At 40.1% G+C, this 19,520-nt stretch overlaps 4 protein-coding genes across 4 annotated transcripts; 2 read left to right on the top strand and 2 right to left on the bottom strand.

Moving 5' to 3' along the window:
* Positions 1-209: 209 nt before the first annotated feature.
* Positions 210-2,594, bottom strand: rpl36a (ribosomal protein L36A). The gene is made up of 5 exons (XM_080035043.1): positions 2,533-2,594; positions 1,778-1,883; positions 1,629-1,696; positions 1,393-1,515; positions 210-290 (listed from the first exon to the last, which is right to left on the bottom strand). Exons 1-5 carry the CDS (start codon positions 2,533-2,535, stop codon positions 270-272), a joined length of 321 nt encoding a protein of 106 aa, XP_079891169.1. The 5' UTR covers positions 2,536-2,594; the 3' UTR covers positions 210-269.
* A 478-nt stretch (positions 2,595-3,072) lies between these two features.
* btk (Bruton agammaglobulinemia tyrosine kinase) lies at positions 3,073-14,021 on the top strand. The gene is made up of 18 exons (XM_080035077.1): positions 3,073-3,179; positions 7,651-7,809; positions 7,900-8,004; positions 8,582-8,663; positions 8,930-9,055; positions 9,176-9,237; positions 9,320-9,507; positions 9,908-9,970; positions 10,425-10,479; positions 10,590-10,669; positions 11,015-11,142; positions 11,328-11,399; positions 11,682-11,853; positions 12,013-12,232; positions 12,374-12,438; positions 13,021-13,139; positions 13,243-13,400; positions 13,537-14,021. Exons 2-18 carry the CDS (start codon positions 7,669-7,671, stop codon positions 13,606-13,608), a joined length of 1,908 nt encoding a protein of 635 aa, XP_079891203.1. The 5' UTR covers positions 3,073-3,179; positions 7,651-7,668; the 3' UTR covers positions 13,609-14,021.
* A 235-nt stretch (positions 14,022-14,256) lies between these two features.
* Positions 14,257-15,819, top strand: timm8a (translocase of inner mitochondrial membrane 8 homolog A (yeast)). The gene is made up of 2 exons (XM_080035818.1): positions 14,257-14,446; positions 15,197-15,819. Exons 1-2 carry the CDS (start codon positions 14,336-14,338, stop codon positions 15,362-15,364), a joined length of 279 nt encoding a protein of 92 aa, XP_079891944.1. The 5' UTR covers positions 14,257-14,335; the 3' UTR covers positions 15,365-15,819.
* A 235-nt stretch (positions 15,820-16,054) lies between these two features.
* LOC307256731 (magnesium transporter NIPA2) lies at positions 16,055-19,135 on the bottom strand (the record flags this gene model as incomplete). The annotated part of the gene is made up of 5 exons (XM_080035817.1): positions 16,055-17,158; positions 17,275-17,435; positions 18,041-18,131; positions 18,428-18,484; positions 19,003-19,135. 5 exons carry the CDS (start codon positions 19,133-19,135, stop codon positions 16,533-16,535), a joined length of 1,068 nt encoding a protein of 355 aa, XP_079891943.1. The 3' UTR covers positions 16,055-16,532.
* Positions 19,136-19,520: the final 385 nt, after the last annotated feature.

Raw genomic sequence — 19,520 nt, forward strand, 5'->3', positions numbered from 1 at the left:
CACTTGAGAAAAAAATCCAGACTAAGGATATCATAATTCATGCATGAAAGGGTAAAAAAAAAAAAAAAAATGGAAATTATCTTTGCACACTTGCTTTGAAATAGACTGAACTGCTAATTGGTTAAATCATCATAAGAGACCAAAGATAGATTTGACAAAGGTGACAAGTATAAGGAAAACTGATAGGAAGTAAGGGACCAACGCATAAGTATATTTTAACACATTTATTGAAAATTGTGACAACCGCATCCAGGAGACTGAACCACAGCTTAGAACTGGATGACCTGGCCCTGTAAGAGAACAAATAAAAACTTGTTTTAAAATGATGATCAAGCACAGTTAAAAACAGAAGTGTCAATGAAATAAAGGAATCCACTCAATACTGGCAATGAGAATTTGTAGTCCGATTTGTTATGCCTCACTATCAACTTTTTTGGCATAATCCTACATTGAAAGCAACATTTGCCAGTTCTTTAATGTATAATATATTCACCATTTTACTTAACAGGAATTAAAGATTAAAACCACTTAGAAAAATATGCTGCACAGCCTATTATAAACCACTTTTGTCAAAGGGGACTCCTCCACAAGTTGTTATAAAATGACACTTTAATAAAATTAGATCTGTTATTCTAAGTTGTCAAAGTTATTTTCTTATTTGGCCTATTCTCTTCCAGTTTAAGAATGTATGTTACTACAAAATTAATGTAGGCCATGTCACCACAACATTGACCTTGTTCAATTTCCCACCTCCATGACATTGCTATCAAAATAACCGTCATAAATCTCTGCCATCGATAGAAAACTGCTCTGGTGAAACCGTAAACCAATCAACAACTGCTCTCGCTAATGTAAGTCTTTCCCCTAATATTTTGATTGTTTCTCATTGACATGGTCACACATCCCAGATGTTTTAAATCAAAGTAGAGCCAAATTAATTCCTTATTGTTGAACATGTTAATAAGGCCTTTTCTTTATTTAGATAGCCAGTCTCTAAGACCAACACTGGCAAAATATGTAATAATGTTAAACCCAATGTACATGGACATCCAAAGTAAGATTGTGTTATTTGTTGCTGTCACCACAAATCTTTTTATAATAAATGTGATGCCTGACATTATGCAAGCAGGATTTCAGCACTTCCAAGTGAATTGTTTGTCTTATGACAAGTTTATTTTCTATGGCCAGTTATCAGATCCACAGCATGTAATACCCAACTAACTACTTGCTATATGTAGAAAGACCATACATTGTTTGCAATAGACGATTTAGGAAGTTATTATGGGATGCACTGCATATACAATTGACCTGAGAGAAACTACTCAATTGCAAAGGCAATAAAACCCTCTGAAAAGAAAATGCATTGAAATAAAAATGGGCAATGACACCTACCTTTCTCTTCTTGTCACCACCCAACTCAAAGTGCTTGCATCTCTTGATGGGCACCATTCTCTTGGACCTGCAGTTGGGCTCCACACACTCGAGCCTCAGCACAATTTTCTTTGTTGTCTTAGCCTAAATTAAAGGGGAAAAAAGAACATTAGGTATGATTTCGAACAAGATTGCAATGCATGATGTGATCAAACAGAACATGCCAAATGATCAAATGGCATAAGAGCTGTGCTTACCTTCTTTCTGAAAATAGGCTTAGTCTGACCACCGTAGCCGGATTGCTTTCTGTCGTATCTGCGCTTACCTGCAGAACACACAGTTCAGTTTCATCTTAAATACAGCACATCTAAAAACACAATATAACCACTCATGAAGCGCCACTTACCCTGTGCGTAGAGGGAATCCTTTCCCTTCTTGTACTGGGTAACTTTGTGGGGTTGGTGCTTCTTGCACTTTTTGCAGTACGTCCTGCGGGTCTTCGGGACGTTCACCTGGACAACACAGAAGATAAACCATTAGCATCCCAACCAGTAATTCCCAGTTCCACCTGCCCGAAAAACAATCCACAGCTAAAGCACGAAACAAATGACACCGTCAATGTGTCTTAACAGCTTCTAGGTGGGGCACAATGGGACGGTAACGTTTAACCTCAGTCCATGAAGTGTCACATTGAAAACTTGAAACAGTCAATGTAGAGAAAGCTCGTGTTTTACACATTATCTGGTGGCAACACGGCTAGGGTAAATGCAGCGTTGTTAGCTAGCAAGCTAATGTATTAGCATTACAGTTATCCGAGGTGAAGTCAAAACAAAATGGGTGTAAACGTAACACTGCGATACCATCAAAATGTGAAAAGGCTGTTGTTGGCAGTGATAATTACTTCGACATATCACTTCAATTGTCCACGAAATATAGCGACTGGTTTGAGTGACAAATGCGCGTACCAGCCGCATATCACCACTAACCCAGTTATCATAAGAAAAGGACAATATAACAGTGTAAAAGTTACAAATGATATACAATACTACCATGATTGCTTATGTCAAAACATTGTGCACATATCCGACTTAACTACAAACATTAATGATTCCAAAATAGGCAAGATTGAGATAGATTCTGTGAAGGGAAATTATTTCATACCATGGCTGCGCCCCGATGCAGACGAAAAGAGGAAGGAAGAGACGGAAGCAGGCCCTCTTGTAGGCCCCAGCGCCGGCGACAAGGAGGCCAAGTCCGCCCCCTAGCGGCGGGGCGTGTCAGGAGGACCGATACTACAAACAAACAAAGATATCAAAAAGCTCAATTAGTAGCCTAGTGAATGCAGGGAGTTATCAATTATAATTATACATTTTTATAAAACATAATGGTAATTCTTTCATCTGCAGAATTTTTGGCTATTAATTGTTTTTGTTTTGTTTTCGCAATACTCTAATTGGCTGTAGACTAAGAAATCTCCCCCCACCCCCCCCCCCCCCCACCCCAAATAAAAGTATAAGAGTTTAACTATGCAGTGCGCAAACATGGTGATGTGTTAATGTTCAGACTTCTTCTACTTGTTATCACCAAAACTGTCCAGAGGGGTGATATGAAAATTAGCAGGAAGAAAAAGGGGAAGTAGGCTATGCGGCGTCGATTCCTCTCTGTGGGTGTGTTTTAGTTTCTTGCATCACAGACTAACACACATTTGATGGCAAGCGAGCTACTGAGGCAAAGATTCCACACCACCCGCTGCCAAGCCTCAGCATCTGGGGTTGTCTGTCTGATGCTTGACGTTTTTGAGTGTCTGGGTAAGTGCCAAAGGTCTTTGAATATGGCTGTGAGTTCAAGTGACATTTCCCATTATTTGTTCACAAGAGTTAATGATATAGCATTTCTGTTGAAAGGCTATGGGCAATAGTAGTAGAAAGTATTATCTAGATTTGTGCAATTACTGGATTGAAACCCACCAATATTCAGTTTGTATGCAAATCCTACATTAAGTGTGTACTCGAACTCGACACATAACTACAAATATTTCATTCAGTTAATAGTGGCATTATCTGCTTAAATGCAGATATGTTATGCTTGTTTCTGAAGATTTTGTTACATGATGGACTATGATGTACTTTATGAACTTGGGAGTGATGAGAATATATTGCATTCCCCCCTCCCCCCTTTTAATATAATTGAAAATATTTTTTTAGACCTACAGTGGTTTAGATACTAGGTTTATAATCAAATAGCAGTTCCATGAGGTTACTTTTAAAATCTATGCATGACTTAATGTTTTGTATACTGCTTTACTTACATGCATTGCAGGAAATGCTCATTCCTATTTGTGCATTCTGAAGAAACTGACTGCCATAGGGGAAAGACTTTTGCCACTACAGAAGACCACAATGTTAAGTTGATGTGGTATCTTCATATTTGTGGCAGAGCAACTCGTTTAGATCGGTTAGATTTTGCTCTTGCTCCTTGAACTCAACAACACTCTTTTAAACATGTACAAACACAAATACTTACTTCTTATCTGTCAGGAAAGAGAGCATCTTGACGGGTTCCTGTTAACCAAGTCTCTTTAACGATAGGGTTCTGTTTGCTGTGTCATAGGCTATACAGAGCGGACATCACGTAGCAAAATGCACAATTGCATTCTGTCCTAATACACACGTTTATCACTACAGCTTAATTGTTTTAAGCATTGCCATGTTAAACCATGTTGCACGGTCTTGCAACCACTGTAAGTTGCCCATCACTCTGACACTCTATTTCACCCAAGTCAGAAATCGTGAAAATATATTTAAATTTATGTTACCTTGTGGTCAGATGATATTATGGATCAACACGTTTATTTTAAGGATACCATTTGGCCACCATTTAATTGCACAATAACTAAAAACACAAATGGCGAATTCTGCCGAATCTAAAAATAAAAAGGGGGTATTGTATTGTATAGTTGTCAGAGTGTCATGAGCCAATGAGACATCACAGGTATTTAACATGCATTTTAAATGTGCACATGAAAGATGACCCATGCATAAGATATAATCTGCAGGTTGAAGTGCTGCAGGCAGGTTTTCTTCTCACTCCGTATTGCAGTACAACATTGATGCAACTTCCCTATGAGTTTGTCTGTGTCAGCCAACGTGACTCAACTCCCTGCAAAAAAAAAAGACTTAACAAAAATGTCCTTGGGGTAGACTTGATTCAGGGAAACATAGATGTAAAATGTCAGTTGACTGGAAACTCTGTAGTTAGGATTATCTACAGAGGTGGCTGACCTCTACTCAAGTTAGTGCTGTGAGAAAACACTAGGCGGTGACCAATGAGGAATGAATAAACAAAGTTTCACAGAAAGGGGAACAACGCTGTCCGTTTATGACGACGCCAACAAAACCAATACGTATTGTAAATCTATAGTCTAAAGAAATGTCCCACTCCTGGTTAGCAGGGAGGCACAGCAGCTTCTGGTAGTGTTACAGTTACAGTTCATATGATAGAAGGAAGTGCTCACACAAGCTGAAAATAGTGTGAACATATCTGACACGGACTAGCAGACAATGAGCATTCAGCTGTGAGACGTGGGTGAGTTTGAGCCTCTGATAGCTTTTTTTTTACCTGGCAATATGACACATAAAGGAGTTCATACCTTTACTGAACTGTGTGCTTATGTTGTATTTTTGTTTTTGTTTTACTTGGACAGTTGCTCTTTTGCTGCATGGATGGAACACCATCTGTGAACAGAGCTTTTTGATAACAGTCGGTTTCAACTGAAGCTGAGTTTTATAGCCTGTGCCAAGTTTGCACACTTGCCTGTCCTGCTGGGTCTATTGACATGGTTGTTTGTACCCTTTTTTTACCACCATCTTTGCTTATTTTGTTCCTGTACTGCCAGTCAATCGTATTTTAAACACTCACCTAGTATACTGTTAATTGTGTTCAATATTGCTCACTTGTTTTCTCAAAAAGTCAAAAGTTTTGTTGTCTGAGTGAGGGCATGTTTGAGTTCTTTATCCCCATCTCTTGACAGACATCAGTGTTTCTTTCCTTTCTCATCTAGTTATGGAATCAATAGAGGCCTTCTCTTGTTTTGGAGGTGCAAGTTTAAGTTTAGCACAAGTGGTTAGCAGGTGCTAAACACAAGACACAATAATGGTCATAAAGCCTTCTACATTTGCCTTATCATGTTTGAAGCACGTAACATGTTCTTATGTGTTTCTGAGCGAATGCAAGTGAGAAAGAATGGTTGCCTTTATGTCATGAGTTTGCTCATACAGTCCCCTCCATAAGTATCGGAACAGTGAGGCCAATTCCTTTATTTTTGCTGTAGACTGGAAACATTTGGGTTTGACACCAAAAGATGAATATGAGACAATAGCTCAACATTTCAGCTTTAATTTCCAGGTATTCACATCTGGATCTGATACACAACTGAGAAAATATAATTTTTTGAAAAGGAACACCACATTTTTAGGCAAGCAAAAGTATTGGAACAGATAGACTTTAAATAAATTAAAGTGAATTAAACATACTATTCTGTCGCAAATCCTTTGCTTGCAATAACTGCATCAAGCCTGTGAACCATTGACATCACAAAACGTTTGCATTCTTCTTTTGTGAACCTTTACCAAAGTGATGGAAAGGCTAAAGTTTGGAGAAAGAAAGGATCTACTCATGATCCCAAACATACAGGCTCATCTGTGAAACACGGTGGAGGCAATGTCATGGCTTGGGCTTGCATGGCATCTTCTCGGATGGGCTCATTATTCTTCATTGATGATGTAACACATGATGGCAACAGCAAAATGAACTCAGAAGTTTACAGAAACATTTTGTCTGACAATTTAAGGAAAGATGCAACCAAACTGAAGATCCTCCATCATGCAGCAAGATAATGACCCAAAATACAACAAAGGAGTTAATCATGGGCAAGAAGTGGAAGGTTTTAGACTGGCTAAGTCAATCTCCAGACTTAAACGCTACAGAGCATTCATTTTACCTGCTAAAGAGGAGACTTAAGAGAGTAACCCCCTTACACAAACAGCAACTGAATGAGGCTGCAGTGAAAGCCTGGAAAAGCATCACAAAAGAAGAATGCAAAAGTTTTGTGATGTCAATGGATCACAGGCTTGATGCGGTTATTGCAAGCAAAGGATTTGCGACAAAATAGTATGTTTAATTCCCTTTAATTTATTTAAAGTCTATCTGTTCCAATACTTCTGCTCGCCTAAAAATGTGGTGTTCCTTTACAAATAATGATGTCTTCTCAGTTGTGTATCAGATCCAGATGTGAATACCTGGAAATGAAAGCTGAAATGTTGATCTATTGTCTCATATTCATCTTTTGGTGTCAAACCCAAATGTTTCCAGTCTACAGCAAAAATAAAGGAATTGGCCTCACTGTTCCGATACTTATGGAGGGGACTGTATATCATTTCATTTAGTGGTTGTTTCTCAAAAACTATACTGGCCAGAACTAAGAGAACTGGGTTGCTGGATCCTAAAGAATACATAAAGAATACCATTCAAAATCAAAAAAATGTACATGAATGTGGGTGTTTTTAAGTCTGTATTGTGAGAAAGCAATGTTGCCCTATCCAGCCAAAGACATCTACATGTGATATAAAAGGCAATCACTAAAGCATTTGGATGCAATTAAGAAAAACACAATCAAAAATGCCTTCTCATATCAAGGAAGTGCAAGATGTGGATAAGTAATAATGCCAATATTAGAAAAACAAAGACATGGGATATGGTGGAAACACTTATCCAAAACACTTTTTACAAGTAAGTATGCATTCTGGTCAGTGACAAGCAGTGGCTGAGGGAAACAGATGTGCCACCCGGGGGGAATTTTGAAAACAGAGGATGTCGCTGGCAGTAAAAGCAGGGCTTATGCAAAGTACAGCTAATCACACACTGATAGGCGCTCACACACACTCATGCTGCCTGTCTCTTCATCTCCTTCCCTATCTATACTCTTACCTGTTACAGTGTCACTGCTTTGACTCCACATATTGACCTGACTGAGTGACATTCTGTGAAAATCAACCGTTCAAAGGAAACCAAAATACTTAATACTTGAGTCTGAAGTGCAATATGTGTGCTTCATACTGCTGAACTATGCACAGTGATAATGGGTGACTCAGCCAGTGTCAGAGTCGAGGTGCGAAAGTAACGCAGAGTGGTGTTGAGCGGGAGCAGAGATAAAACAGCCACATGATGTGCTGCAATTATGCTTTAAAAAAAGTTTTCTTTATTTGTTTGTCCCCTGTGTAGATTGGTCCTGACTGAATCATGTCAGAAAATATACTGGAGGAACTTTTCATTAAACGATCTCAGCAGAAGAAGAAGACCTCCCCTTTGAACTACAAGGAGAGATGGTTTATTCTCACCCAGGAAAAGATAGCCTACTATGATTTTGATCCTGACAAAGGGGTGAGTATATGGAACATGCAGGACTCTTTTATGGAAGCAGCTTCACATTTTTCCCTGTGACACCTGACTGTTTCCCCATCTGTAAAGCAGAAGCGAAAGGGTTTCAAAGGATCGGTTGATCTTGAGAAGATAAAGTGTGTAGAGACGGTCCAGCCAGAGCCCAATGCCCCGCAAGAGCGCATGTATGCATTTCAGGTAGACATTTTTTGGTCATTTTACTTGTCTAACAGAGAGGGACTCCCTCAGAAACCGCCTCATGCCAAGCATAAAGATTACAGACAAAACTGCAACAATGATCAATATTGTAGCCACTTTGCGTTCTCTTTGGTCCAAAATCCGTGACAAAAATGAATTTCTCTCGAGTAGTGTAGAGTTTAAAACCTGTCACTACTATATAGGAACTGCATGAAGAAGCACACAAACACACTTTGAACACGTTTTTTTCTAAACGGTCTAATCCTCCAACAGTTAATAATGTGGAAGTCTTGTGTTAAGAAGTGAAACCATGTCTCACACTCAAGTGAACAAGGGGCTTTCAGTGACCCTGCAGGTGCTGCGAATGCACACGTTAACTCACAGGACAAGGTAGAATAAAAAAATTGCTTTTGTCACACAACATATTTTGGTATTTCCTGAGCTAAACCAGTTAGCTTGCTCTGGGCTTGTAACTTGAGAAATAGAAAAAAAGGACCCATTGTCTGTCTTGATATAATTAACAACTCTGACAAAAACGGCTGATGGGTATTTTCTTTTTCTCACCTTTGCCACACAGATTATTTATGACGAGGGGCCGCTGTACATCTTTGCAAAGAACGAGGATGTTCGGGCTCAGTGGATAAAGCAACTGAAAGAAAGTCAGTATATATGCGCACACATTTGTAAATGTCTCTCACACTATCTCATCCAGTATGTGGAATATTAGACCATATCTATATATCACCCAGTATCCACACAGCAGAAGTGCTGGGTGCAAATGCAAATCCAAGTGTCCTGTGTGTGTGTGTGTGTGTGTGTGTGTGTGTGTGTGTGTGTGTGTGTGTGTGTGTGTGTGTGTGTGTGTGTGTGTGTGTGTGTGTGTGTGTGTGTGTGTGTTTGTGTGTATGTCCAAACTTGTAAACAGTGGTGCGCTTCAACAAGGATCTCATGCATAAGTACCATCCTTCTTCCTGGATGGATGGGGTTTGGCTGTGCTGCCATCAGGAAGTCAAACAGGCCTTGGGTTGCAAGGTGCTGGATAATAAGAACGGTGAGATCGAAATTTCCCATTTGGATGAAAATCTGCAACAACAAGAAAAACGACAACTGATCTTTAGCCTAGGATTAAATCGTGTATTTCATTCATCCATTAAAATGATTTCATCAATAGGCTTCTCATCTCAACCATTTCGGCGGGAATCTAGAAAACCTCTTCCTCCCACCCCAACAGAGGTACACACAAAGTTCCTTTGGAATAATATTCACTGATGATGTTTTTTTTAACAACACATCCACCAATCTTTTGTTATTTCAGGAAAAACCTGGTCGGCCTTTACCTCCACAGCCTCCTGAGTCGCCTGCCCCCTCTGTAGGAATGACGGTCTTAGCAGAGTATAACTACACACCCATGACACCCCAAGACCTGGAGCTGAGGAAGGACGAAGAGTACACCATCCTGGAGATGTCCGATCCCAACTGGTGGAGAGCCAAAGACAAACATGGGTGAGATGAAACAATTAGCGCAAGAGGCCTTAACCAATCACATAAAGCAATGATTATGCCACCAAAATGTATTTTCCTTTTTCAACATTCATGTTGACTGCATCAACATTAAAAGCAGTTGAGAAGGTGCTGTTCAAAGTAAAATGATTGCAAGCTCATCTCTTACAAGAGGGGAAATATATTTACCTTTTGAAGTGCATGAATTAAAATACATCTTTATAAATCCATAAAGAGCAGAAGATATTTAAAAGGGTGAACATGCAGATCTGAATGTCTGACCAAATATATCATTCCAGGGGACCCCTTGTGCCATATACAACAGAAATTTGAAAGCTTGATGACTGAAAATTATTTTAAAATATTGATTAATTCAATCAGTGTGATTTGTTTTATGTTGCAGATTGGAAGGATATATACCGAGTAATTATGTTGTGGAAGCAGAAAACGGGCTAGAAAAGTTTGAGTGAGTATGGATAGTATTGTACGGTCACTAAATGTGTGAACTAGCTCATGCATTTTCATTTATTTCAAATGTTCATGTTAGCAGATGATTACTTGTTAAAGTTAATTGTCTGTACACCAATGCATTTCTCAATGCTCAAAGCTGGGGTCGGGGATTTGGGGAGAAAATGGCAGTTGGGATAGAGATTCGAATCCAAATACCTCAACCGCTCCACTTGTTCTCTTTGGTCCCTCCCCTATGGTCCCTCCCGGACACGCTCTACACCAACCACGTCGTGCCAAAGTGAATGGACAGTCCCAACAGCCAATAAGAACAGAGAATCGGAGCCTCGCTCTGATTGGTCAAAGTGTACAGCTCATGTTAACTTTGACCAATCAGAAATCACATACCCTAGCTTTAAGCGATAAATGCTGAAAAAAAATGTATTCAGGAAAACAACAATTTCTTTTCACAGCTGGTATTGCAAGAATATGAACCGTAGCCAGGGAGAAAATCTGTTAAAAACTGAGGTAAACCCAACCACTCAATGATGTTTGTGCTCCTACAAATTAGTCAAACTTAGCCTTGATAAATTGAATTAGAAACTTATGAAATGTACGCTCATTTTGATGTTTCACAGAACAAAGATGGAGGCTTCTTGGTACGGGACTCAAGCAAGGCCGGGAAATACACAGTGTCTTTGTTCACCAAGGGTGGCGGGTGAGTATAAGCTCAGTGGTGTCAAATGATGTTTCATCGGGCACCATTTATACACCGCATTCACTGGCCCCAGTCATGTGTGAACGTATCAAAAGAAGAACTGTTTGTAATGAAAGCGGAAACAGAGGGCCATGGAGGGAGAGAGAGATGTAAATTAATCATGCAAAACCGGGACTCAACTGTTTTCACAGCAGGGCTCTGTGACTGAACTGTGCTGTGGATAACACAGAGGAGATATTATTACCTACTCATATATATTCATACAAGATAAATGATCAGCTCCTGTTTGGATGAAAATATGTTGACTAAATCTACTTTGCACAACTCTTCCTGTTCTCTCAACAGGGAAACCGGTGGAAGCTGCAGACATTATAACATCTGCACCACCACGCAGGGCCAGTTTTACCTGGCAGAGAGGCATAATTTCGGCACAATTCCAGAACTCATCAACTACCACCAACACAATGCAGCAGGTTAATGGAGTAACTGTAGTTATATGGACATCTTATGCAGACATTTTTAGACTTAAAGGATGTTTTAATAGCAAATAATATGGGCACACAATCATGATATGGCAACATGGAGATTATCAAAGTCTATACAACTAAAAGCTTTGACCTTGCAGGTAATACCGTGGTTTTGTTATGTCACTCACTAGGTATGTTTAGCAGGCTGAAATACATTGTATCTAATCGAGCGCGGCCTCCACAAACAGCAGGGCTCGGCTATGGTAAGTTTATGACTATCAGTATGACTTAAACCGCAGGCCACATAACTTAAATACACCTACTTGGCTTCTGAATATATTCTGTAGTTTAATAATGTCAGTAATAATGTCTACTGAATAACTTCTGTGTATCCAATTTAGAAGTCAGCAATTCTCTGAAATTGCATTAACTATGCAATTGCCTGACATTTTGGGAAAGTATTTCTCAAAATGTTGAACAATTTCTTTATTATAGATGCTGCGAAAGTACTAAAGTGCCCCTCTGCTCTCTCTTGTTTGGTCCAGGTGTGTGGGAGATAGACCCCCATTACCTCACCTTCATTAAGGAACTGGGCACTGGTCAGTTTGGAGTGGTGAAGTACGGAAAGTGGCAGGGCCAGCATGACGTTGCCATTAAGATGATTAAAGAGGGCTCCATGTCCGAGGAAGAATTCATAGACGAAGCCAAAATCATGATGTGAGCTAAACTAAATGGAGTCTGAATTTGGCTTGAGCTGTCATCTTTGCAGTTGAAATGATAATGATCAGTTTGTGCACAAGGCCGGAAAAAACTGATGCGTCACACTGTAGTTTCTAACACTCACAGTAACTTCCTTCTCCTTTGCGCTCAAACCAGGAAGCTTCGCCACGGGAACCTGGTGCAGCTGTACGGCGTGTGCACCAAACAAAGACCCATTTATATAGTGACTGAGTTCCTCTCCAATGGCTGTCTGCTGACGTACCTCAGGGAAGGCCTGACACAACACCCGACAGTTGTCCAGCTCCTAGAGATGTGTAAGGACGTCTCGGAGGGCATGGCCTATCTTGAGTTGAAGCAGTACATCCATAGAGACCTGGTGAGAGACACATATGACATATATAAACCAGTACATTTCTGGCACATTGTATCATGCTGTGTTGAGGTATACGGGTTGGGATTAGGTATTTGAAGATAACAGTACATTTTAAAACAGGAGTGATGTTTGTTTTGTCCTCAGGCTGCCAGGAACTGTTTAGTAGATGGAAATGGCACCATCAAAGTGACGGACTTTGGACTGTCAAGGTAAACATTTTCACATGAATAACGGGATACAGTACATAAAGGCACATTGAATAATACTAAAGTACCTCTGTTCTGTCATCTGGTCAGTAGGGTACAGTCACTTCAAATGTCTTTACTTGAGTATTTCAACTCATTTTAGGTCATCATTACTACTTAATTAGTGAGAGAAATGTTGTATTTTTTACTCCACTACATTTATTTTCTTAAGTTTAAGTAATTTGTTACTTTGTATATTAAGATATACAAAGAAGGATTTAATAATAAATGATTACATTAAGTAGTTAAAATTTGCTCCACCTCAAACCACTACAACATTAAAACAATGTTGCTTACAAATGAATGCGTTAGCAATAACTATCCAATAATACGTATGTAGCACATAATAATATAGGCTATGTTCAAATTCACAATGATCGCTGTTCTGATACTTAATGTACATACAGTTGCAACACTTCTGTACTTGTACTTTTTTCAATTACAGTACTTTTATGTGTAGGCCTTTAGTAGTATTTGTACATTGTGCTGTTTGTACTTTTAAACTTCAAGTGAAAGATCTGAATGCTTCTTCCACCACTGCCTTAGGTATGTCTTAGACGATGAGTACACAAGCTCAGCAGGTTCTAAGTTTCCTGTTCGCTGGTCACCTCCAGAGGTTCTCCTTTACTGCAAGTTTAGCAGCAAGTCGGACATATGGGCATTTGGTGAGTTATCACAGTGTACAGTATGTTTTTAAATTACAATATTTGAGTTCACATATGTATTAAACAGTTTTTCACCCCATCAACCATCTCTTTAAATACTCAGGGGTTCTTATGTGGGAGGTGTACACTTTGGGACGGCTTCCGTATGAACGCCTTAACAACACGGAAATAGTGGATCAGGTGTCCAGGGGCCTCCGCCTCTACCGCCCCCAGCTGGCTAACGAAAAGATCTACAGCATTATGACAAGCTGTTGGCTTGATGTAAGTAGGCTAAATGTTGCATTGTGCTATAGGCCTCGGTACAGGTCACATGACAATGACCCTGTGGAGAAAGATGAAAGTAGGCTTTATGTTACTGTTTCCTGAACACTAATCTCACAACCACCTTTTTTTTCAGAAAGCGGATGAAAGACCCAATTTTGAGGAGCTGGTAGTGACTGTTCAGGATTTGCTTTACGAACTCCAGTAGATCGTAAAAAAAGCAAACACACACACACACACACACACACACACACACACACACACACACACACACAATTTTCTTTCTATAGGTTATGTCCCAGGAAAGTTAACACAGCTTTGACAGCCACAATGATGTTCTCTCTAATGTGAATATGTTTAATGTGTATGTCACTGTCTCAATGATTACAATATCCGTCCTCATTGTTTGTAGTGCAGTTATATATACTTGCATTTCATTTTTTTTTAATGTGTATATTCTACTGATTATGGATTTTAGGAAATATTTTATTCGTCTTGTTTTAAGCTTATTGTATTATGTGGAATCATTGTGAAATACAGACACATTTGCATGTGGAAACAAGCTTGTGAGAACATATCTATTGCACAAATAAAAGCCAAGTAAGCCAGGCTTTGAGGTGACTGAAACATCTCATTGACTTGTTATTCCCGCATTCTGAAAAAAATAGAAACTGTTTTTATATGTACTCATCATACTTTTGCATACGTTTGTATGAGCTGTCTTCGTTTAATTAAATTATATATTATTATTTTTTTGTAATGTAGCCTATATAAAAAATTACGTATTTTGGATGACGAGTGTCGTCAGCAGAGAAGGCGCTCCGTGATTGGTTGAACTACTTCCCGTTTCCTGTAATTCATACCCACACGTGAAGGTCAGCTTCAGAGCCATAACGCGTACATAATAAGGGAAATATTGCTATTTTTCGCTAAATATGGACGGCAAGGGAGCGACAGCCGACCCCCAGCTTCAACACTTCATCGAAATTGAGACTCAAAAGCAAAGATTTCAGCAGCTGGTGCATCAAATGACTGAGGTTTGCTGGGTAAGAGCAGCTTGAAGCTATCAGTGCAGTTCTGCAATTGCTTTTTTCCGTTCTTACCTGTAGCTATGACTGATAGCTAGCTTGTGTTATATTGACATGCAAGTTGCAGATATGTGTTTTATTTGTTGTCAAATAAGAATGTCCTAATGTTTACGTTAGTCCACGGGTAGCCCCATTTGTGACCCCGTCACCGTATGTCACTGCAGGGATCGGTCAACCAGTGTTCTACACAAACCTTAAATACACTAAACGTTTGGCTACAAGGTGTAACTTTAAGTGTTCTATCCTTGAGATTTGTAATCTTTGTCCGGAACAATAATTAGGCTAACATTTCCCTTGACTGCAATGTGTTATAGCTTAGCCCAGCCTGCTGGCCCTGCGCACAACATGACAAGAGCAGGGCGTCAGTGTGTGGAAATGTTGGATTTCAAAACGTCTCGTAGGCTACATTGCAAACATTGTATCATACCGGACTGAAAGCAGACATATGTGGGATCTTGAAGATACGTTTGAGGCATAGACTGTATGTTTGAGGGTGCCGCCGGATGCTGTAATGCGTGACAGTTTAAACCTGCCCCTTTCACACCGACGCTGCAGTTTTCAATTGTCCCATTACGTGACGTACAAGGTGCTGAGGTCACAGGTGGAGCAAGGCCACGCGCAGTCCCGGCTATATTGTGCTTAATGTGATTCTAATATATTTGTATAATCCGTTGCATCTCACCTCAATGTGTCTGTGTCACTCTCCAGGAGAAATGTATGGATAAACCCGGGCCAAAGCTGGACTCAAGGACGGAAGTATGCTTTGTTAACTGCGTGGAGAGGTTTATTGACACCAGCCAGTTTATCCTAAACAGACTGGAACAGACTCAGAGGAGCAGAGGTTCCTTCTCTGGCTCTGAGACCATGGCAGAGTAAAAACTGTCACTGAAGGCCTAATAAGACACATGCACACTGCACTCTGCCCTGGCCGTGACCTGACGGTGCTGTGTGTATGTTGCTGAACTGTCTGTTCAACAGGGAAAAGGGAACAACATGAAGTGTTACTTTTGATACAAGTGCCTGACATTAATACCATGTATGGATTCATGTAGAAGTCCTCAGAGTATGGTCTGTCGTTAGCTGGTTTTGTCATGTCACAAGATTCAAGTCAGACTCACCAGTCTAACTGTGAAGCTGAGTTTGAATGCGCTGTATCTAGTGGGTTAAGTGTGGGAGACTGCAGAGACGGACACATCCGGGACAGACAGCTTGTATTCAACTGCCATAAGGAACACACACTGCTGTATTTCAGAGAACTACCCATGTCCTGACTTTAGAGGCGTGAGGTTCTGGACTGTACATATGCAATAAACAAAATGCCAAAAAATTCTGTCTATCCTTTGGAAAAAGTGTTTTCAAGTAATGTTGCAGTCTTGTTTTAATCAGCATTATCAAACACACACAAATGTAATTGTCACATCAGAGGTATGATACAACTTGGAACATGTTGGGAATTTATACAGTAAAATAAAGTTCTTTGGTGCATTTTTTTGTGTATATAGCCTTATACTGAGGTAATACAGTAACTCAGAGGTTCATCAACAGATGATTGAAATGCAGTATGAGAAAATCAAGCTCATTTTCCTTTTACACTGGTTGTAAAATCAAACATTTGTACAAATATAGGCTTATAGTGCAAAACTATGAGTACGGTCATTGTTTTCAGTAACAGAAGGCACAATCTGGTTCATACAGGCTTATAATCAACCTTCAATTTGTTAGTCCTAATGTAATGTTAAAAGAAAGAATAGTGCAACAGACAATTGCATTGATATAAATTATAGACTAGAAATCTGCCCAGTCTTTTGTAGCTGACGGATGTGGATGTACAACTAAGAAAGTACATTTTGTATGACATTCAGTGTACTGTAGTAGGTACATAATGTTTCCTTGAGGCAACTTTGTTCATCCATCGCATACTGCATCGTGTAAAACAGACTTAGTAAACTTACTTGTCACATTGTAAAGCTGTAATCTGCATTAAAGCTCCAGAATTGCAGTAAGCAATTTTGGCTAATGATGATGACAAGACAGTTGGTCCTGCTCAAGGAGCTCTCTGGTGCGTACCACACCCATCCTTTGAGTATCCTTCTCTGGGCTGCCTCATCTCATCCTCGGCTTGGGTGTCATGGCTGGAAAGAGCCACGTACGGCTGGTGCCCCCATGGAAAGCCCTTCCTCAGGTAGAGCGGGAGAGAATCTAAGCTGAAAGTAATGTCCTTGAAGGCATGGAGGAGGAATATCCCCAAAATGATGATGAGAAACCCGCTGATGGTTCCCACTACTCCGTCAGTTTTCATACGCAGCCATTCCTTGAAGAGGATGGCAGAGCAAGCCATGACAGAGGTGGTGAAGAAGACGTAGTAGATGGGAGTGACTATAGAGGTGTTGAAGATGTCCAGGGCTTTGTTCAGGTAATTGATTTGAACGCTGACACACACTACCAGGCTGATGACCAAGCACCAGAACAGGGGTTCCTTCAGTACTGCTGTCCCAGCAAACAGCTCCTTAATGCCAATGCCGAGGCCCTTGACACAAGACACAGAGAGGGAGCCAATCACCGAGCAGATCAGGATGTAGACCAGCACATTCCTCTGTCCAAACCGGGGCGCCACAGCAAAAATAAGAGCCAGGCTGCTTCCCACAACGCACACAGCAAACGCAATGAAACCTAGTGGGAGCATTTGAGAAGGAGTTAGTGACCTGAAAAGTCTGATCCCGTGTCTGGGATTTAGTTTCCACATAATGGTTAATGAGATCACACTGATGAGGGGCTGGTCCTACTACCTGGGTCCCTGAGCTTCTCAGCCATGGCACTGAGGGAGGCAACCTCCTCTTCCTGCGGAGCATGGATCACCATCACCGTGGAGCCCAAGACGCACAGCAAACACCCAATCTTCCCATGCACATTCAGCCTCTCATTCAGAAAGTAAGAGGAAAGCACCGCACTGGAATGAAAAACATCATGATGCATACACAGAGTTAGCAAAAAAACGACATGTTATTAATGATAAGTGATAGTCTCATTACATAACATAATTTTTTGCTTAATTTCCTCTATTCTTTCTTTCTTGTAAAAAAACTGAATTTTCTAATTTCTACTTCAAGTCTTTAAAAATCCAACATTAAAAAATGTGAGGGGTATTTTATTTTTATTTGTTAAGCATCTTAAGTAAATATAGCTGAAGTTAAAGGTAGCACAAACCAAAAAGGTTGGGAAACACTGCTCTTGTGGGAATTTACGTCACAGGGATCAGTGCAGATTTTCACGGTAATGGATTTTTTTTAACCCAGTGCAACAATGAGGCTCAGTTATTTGTTATTTAATAGTTTTTGGACAACATGTCTAAAACACAGAGGACCAAACAATAGGACGCTTTGGCAATACAGACAACTTTGTCAATTCATTGTTGGTTTGGATCTTTTCATGAGATTCATTGACAAAAATAAAATAAAATATCACCAGATTTATCCTGAAGTATTTTGAAGGTCAGTGATATGAAATTGGTGTTATTAAGAACTGGTAAAAGAAACTCAAGACAAGGGCATTTACCTTACAAGGACACTCAATGCTCCAAGAGGAGTCACCAGTGTGGCCGGCGCAAATGCATATGCAGCAAAGTTAGCAGCCTCTCCAACTCCCACTGGAATATAACAAAACATGAACATCAGTGTGCTACTGTGCACACATTCATAGCTGTCACAGCTGGTTTTACAGTAGAAAGTAATTATTCTCTTCAAGCCCACATGTGCTCTTTAAAGGAATGAGCACTTCAAAGAGACACCGTGGGTGCTGTATCTACTGCAACGTCACAGGCAAAAATACCAAACCCACAAGAGCTTCCCCCCATGACAAACAAAGACCACAATGTTTCTGGAGAATGGCCTGATAACAGCGTAACCTTTTTTTCAGAATTAAGTTGGGTTATAATTCCCTTACTTGAAATGAGTCCTGCCCACCACAGCCATTCCTTTAGGTAAGCATACCCCCCTTGACCTGTGAGATACAGAAAAAAAAACGATTAGATGTCAAAGTTGCAGGTTTCTTATCCTCACTTAAAACAATTGGGCCTAACTCACTCCCTAACCATTACACACTTCTTCATTTTTATATCTAATTAAAAGCTTAATTAAAGTCCTGTTTAGGTAGCCTATTGGCCTTGAACAGTAGTTTACACAGACCTTATAACACCTAGTGTGTTCTTATACATTTTTCAAGACCCCCTACCCCATTGACAACTATGAAGTTGGTAGTGGAAATAACTCAAGTAGAGTGTCACAATCAGGTAGGCTACTTGTAGGCCTACTACTTGAGTATCTTATTTCCATTTTATGAAACTTTCACTCATCTGTAGGCTAACTTAACTTCGAAGATAAACATTTTAAATTCAAAACGCATGACAATCTCATAAAATGTGATGCACTGTTGTAGATTAAAGTTGTTTTTATTAATTATTATAAATAATTAACTATTTATTTAAATAAAGTAATAGTTAATCTGTAGTAGTAGCCTACCAGCTCGCATAGAACCCTTGCTAGCCAATCGCAGCAGGCCTTTCTTCTTCAGGATGAAACTCGTCCCGATAAAAGCGCTGGAGCTCACAGCCAGGGAGAGACCGATGTAGAAGTCCAAGCGGTTCACTTCCATCTGAAACGATAGATATGCACACTATAAAAGTCCCAAGGTTTGTTTAAATAGCTGCACGAAGCTTCCGTAAAGTAAGGAGTCGTGCAACAGCTGGCAACATCACATGATGGGGTGACTCCCTCGAAGTGGTTAAAACGAGCTTGCTTTGCGGTTAGCAATGTAAAAAAAAATAAAAAAAATAACGAGGTATATAACTCGGTTGTGATGAAGTTAGGCTTGACATACTATGTATGTGCCGCTTCACGGTAAAGTTTGTAAAATGTTTACCTCCGTTACGTCAACCCCATTCGTCGCCGTTGACTGACTTCAGGAAGCGGAGCAGCTGATTGGCTGGACGTCGACTCGGCAGAACTTTGCAGAGAGCCCTCGCAATTTTATTGGCGGG

The sequence above is a fragment of the Ammodytes marinus genome, assembly GCF_949987685.1.
Source record: "Ammodytes marinus genome assembly, chromosome: 10".
Lineage (NCBI taxonomy): Eukaryota > Metazoa > Chordata > Actinopteri > Uranoscopiformes > Ammodytidae > Ammodytes > Ammodytes marinus.